This window comes from Echinops telfairi, unplaced genomic scaffold (genome assembly GCF_000313985.2).
Source record: "Echinops telfairi isolate 266 unplaced genomic scaffold, ASM31398v2 ScPeMD7_17;HRSCAF=63, whole genome shotgun sequence".
Taxonomy (NCBI): domain Eukaryota; kingdom Metazoa; phylum Chordata; class Mammalia; order Afrosoricida; family Tenrecidae; genus Echinops; species Echinops telfairi.
Genome location: NW_022103914.1, coordinates 5,494,790 through 5,497,425, shown reverse-complemented (window position 1 = coordinate 5,497,425; position 2,636 = coordinate 5,494,790). Strand labels below are relative to the sequence as shown.

Here is a 2,636-nt window from a genome sequence, read left to right as displayed (position 1 = left end):
GAGTCTTTTCGGGTCAGTCTTTCTCACTACCAAAGAGAAGAGCCAGCTCTGTGCTCCTGATGGACTGTGTGCATGCCTTTCTCAGAATCATAGTGTATTGCATTTTCATTGTCTTTTTCATCCCTGCCTTCCCAACCTCTGTGAGCTCTTCACAGCAAGAAGACTGTCTTGTTTGTATCTCTGTCTTGAGGGCTTACATCAATACCTAACTTAGAGCAGGAGAAAAAGGCAGGAAGCTAAGATTTGTTGAACAACTGTTTTGTATCTACTCAACTACTGTTGAGTGTCTCCTCTTTAGAGTGCCTTATGTATTACTATGTGAAGATCTGGTATATATGTTGTGGGCTTCAAGAACTTCATGGAAAAATCCCACGATCTTTTAGTTCCATTAGTCCAGGAACTTTTTGAAACCTTTTTGTATATATTATTTCATATAATCTCAAAATATCTCCGAGAGGTAGGTTATGATATGCTCATTTAACAGATATGTAGTATTTAAACGGAAAAGTTTAATGAATTGTCTGAGGTGATAGACCTGGTAAATTTAGTTAGGATTATCCTCAAATTTGTCTGACTCCCAAGCTTACTGTCCTACTCAACAAATGCTTGTGAACTAAATGCTTATATCTGTGTCTGGGGAAATTTACTGTTAGTAAGTTATTTCACTGCATAGTTGCTGCTAGTTAATTTTCTTAATTTTTCCTTCTAGAAATGGGATTTGACCGATATAAAATGGTGGTGCAAGTGGTGATTGGAGAACAAAGAGGTGAAGGAGTATTGTGAGTAGTTTGTTCCTACTGTTTTTTTAATGTATGCGTCTCCTTAGGAGGCAAGGTCTTGACAGTTGGGCCCGACTGTATCTCTACGAGAGTGTGATGAGCAGAAGAGATGGCTGTGCTAAAGGCTCAACAGTCCGGGAGCTCCGGGGGGAGCTGACTGTTTGCAGTATCCGTAGGCTAATAAGTCTCTTAGGGTCGATGTCTGTGTGCTCCCCTAGGCATAGGATTGCGTACATGTATTTCCTCTCACGTCCCTTGGGCCCCGTTTTGGGACCTACCACTAGCCTAAGTTCCGGTAACTTCTTTCAGGTTTTCTGAGATCTCTGAATGAGCAAATCCGGTGGCCCTTTCTTAGGCTTCGTTCTTGGCTTTGGCTTCCATTTTTATCTTCTTTGTGGCCCTGAGAGCACCATCTCACTTGGGTTCTCCTCTTCCTCCTTCCCTTCCTTCACTGGCTTGTGATCTTCAGCATCCCCAGCCGTGAGCGTTCTTCAGGGCGCTGTTCATCTGCTCTTCACGCTCCTCCCAGGAGCTCATCCGTGGTCCTGCACTCAGACGCATGCCTGTGCTGTTGAACTCAGATCTGTTTCCTGCCCTTTCCTGTGCCCAAGGGTTCACCGCCTTCCGCCTTTTGTAGGCAATGCTCAGGCAGTATTTTTCAAGAAAGTACGAAAAGATTTGTTGAGTCAATAAAAAAATACACTATGGATCTTTTCACTGAGAGTTTTCACTATAGCCTATTACATCTGAAGAGAGATTTCTAGTGTCTAATCCATTTATTTATAGCTGACACTGATGAAGTCTGGCATTCTTTGTCCAGAATCACATATCTGGTCACATTCAGGGCCCCTAACCGAGCTCAGTCTTCTGACGGCCAGCACAGGACTCAATCTCGTTTGCATAGCTTCCCCTGCCATCTGGGCAAAGGCTTCAGGAGAGCTTCTCACCACAAAAGAGACTGAGAAATACGCTGCTGTTTTGTAACTTGAAAGGCGATATGCTCAAATGGTTCATTTATTTGCCCCTTTTCTCCTTGAATCAGCCTCTCGTTTTGATTTCTCTCGTTTAGATCAACTCTAGCTTAAAATCTTGGGGCCGCCTTGTGTCTTCTCTAGCCATCACTCTTCCAGTGCATTTGCTGCCATCTCGATGGCAGGACAATGTCAACAAAGCAAAGCAAAGCCCAAAGCCCTCACGCTCACTAGCCTCAAGTCGATTCTGAATCACAGCCACCCTGTAGGACAGGGTCGACCTGCTCTGGTGATTTTGTGAGGCTGTCCGTCTTTCCAAGGGTAGAAGTTTTGTCTTTCTCTCACAGAGCAGCTGGTGGTTTTAAACTGCTAGCAGCCCAGCGCACAACCCGACACCCCGTCAGGGCTAGGCTTCCTGACGCTGCATTCTAGACCAGTCTTCCCGAACTCTTTGTCCATGAATTCCGTAGAATGTCTTCTAGCAAACCCTGTCACATATAACCTCCTTAAACCAGCTGAACTTTGTTAAATGTGGTCAGGACAAACTCTAGAGCCTAGCATAAGAGCCCTTTCTATCTTTCAACATTTATTATCTAAAATTCCAAGCATGTGCAAAAATGGGGCTACCGAAGAGCCCCCATATTTTTATCCTCTAGCTTCAGTGCTCAGCAGGTATGGATTGCACCATTTACACCCTCCTGGACTCTCGCTGGGCTTTGAAGCAAATTCCAGTTATCAGACTTTTTCATCGAGGAATACAACAGTAATGTATTGCTAAAAGATAAGCACTCATTTTTTTATTGTGATGAAATATATAATAAGATATTTGTAATTGCAAATGTTTTTGCAAGTATAGTTCAATAACATAAATTACATCCACCACTTC

General features: G+C 43.4%; 1 protein-coding gene across 3 annotated transcripts in view; it reads left to right on the top strand.

Moving 5' to 3' along the window:
* The window catches only part of DYNLT2B (dynein light chain Tctex-type 2B), a 19,699-nt gene that overhangs the window by 9,403 nt on the left and 7,660 nt on the right, over nucleotides 1–2,636 (top strand). For all 3 annotated transcript variants that reach the window (XM_045287553.1, XM_045287554.1, XM_004712327.2), the window contains exon 3: nucleotides 710–779. In XM_045287553.1, coding sequence (XP_045143488.1) covers nucleotides 710–779 — 70 coding nt within the window. The remainder of the gene's footprint in view (nucleotides 1–709; nucleotides 780–2,636) is intronic.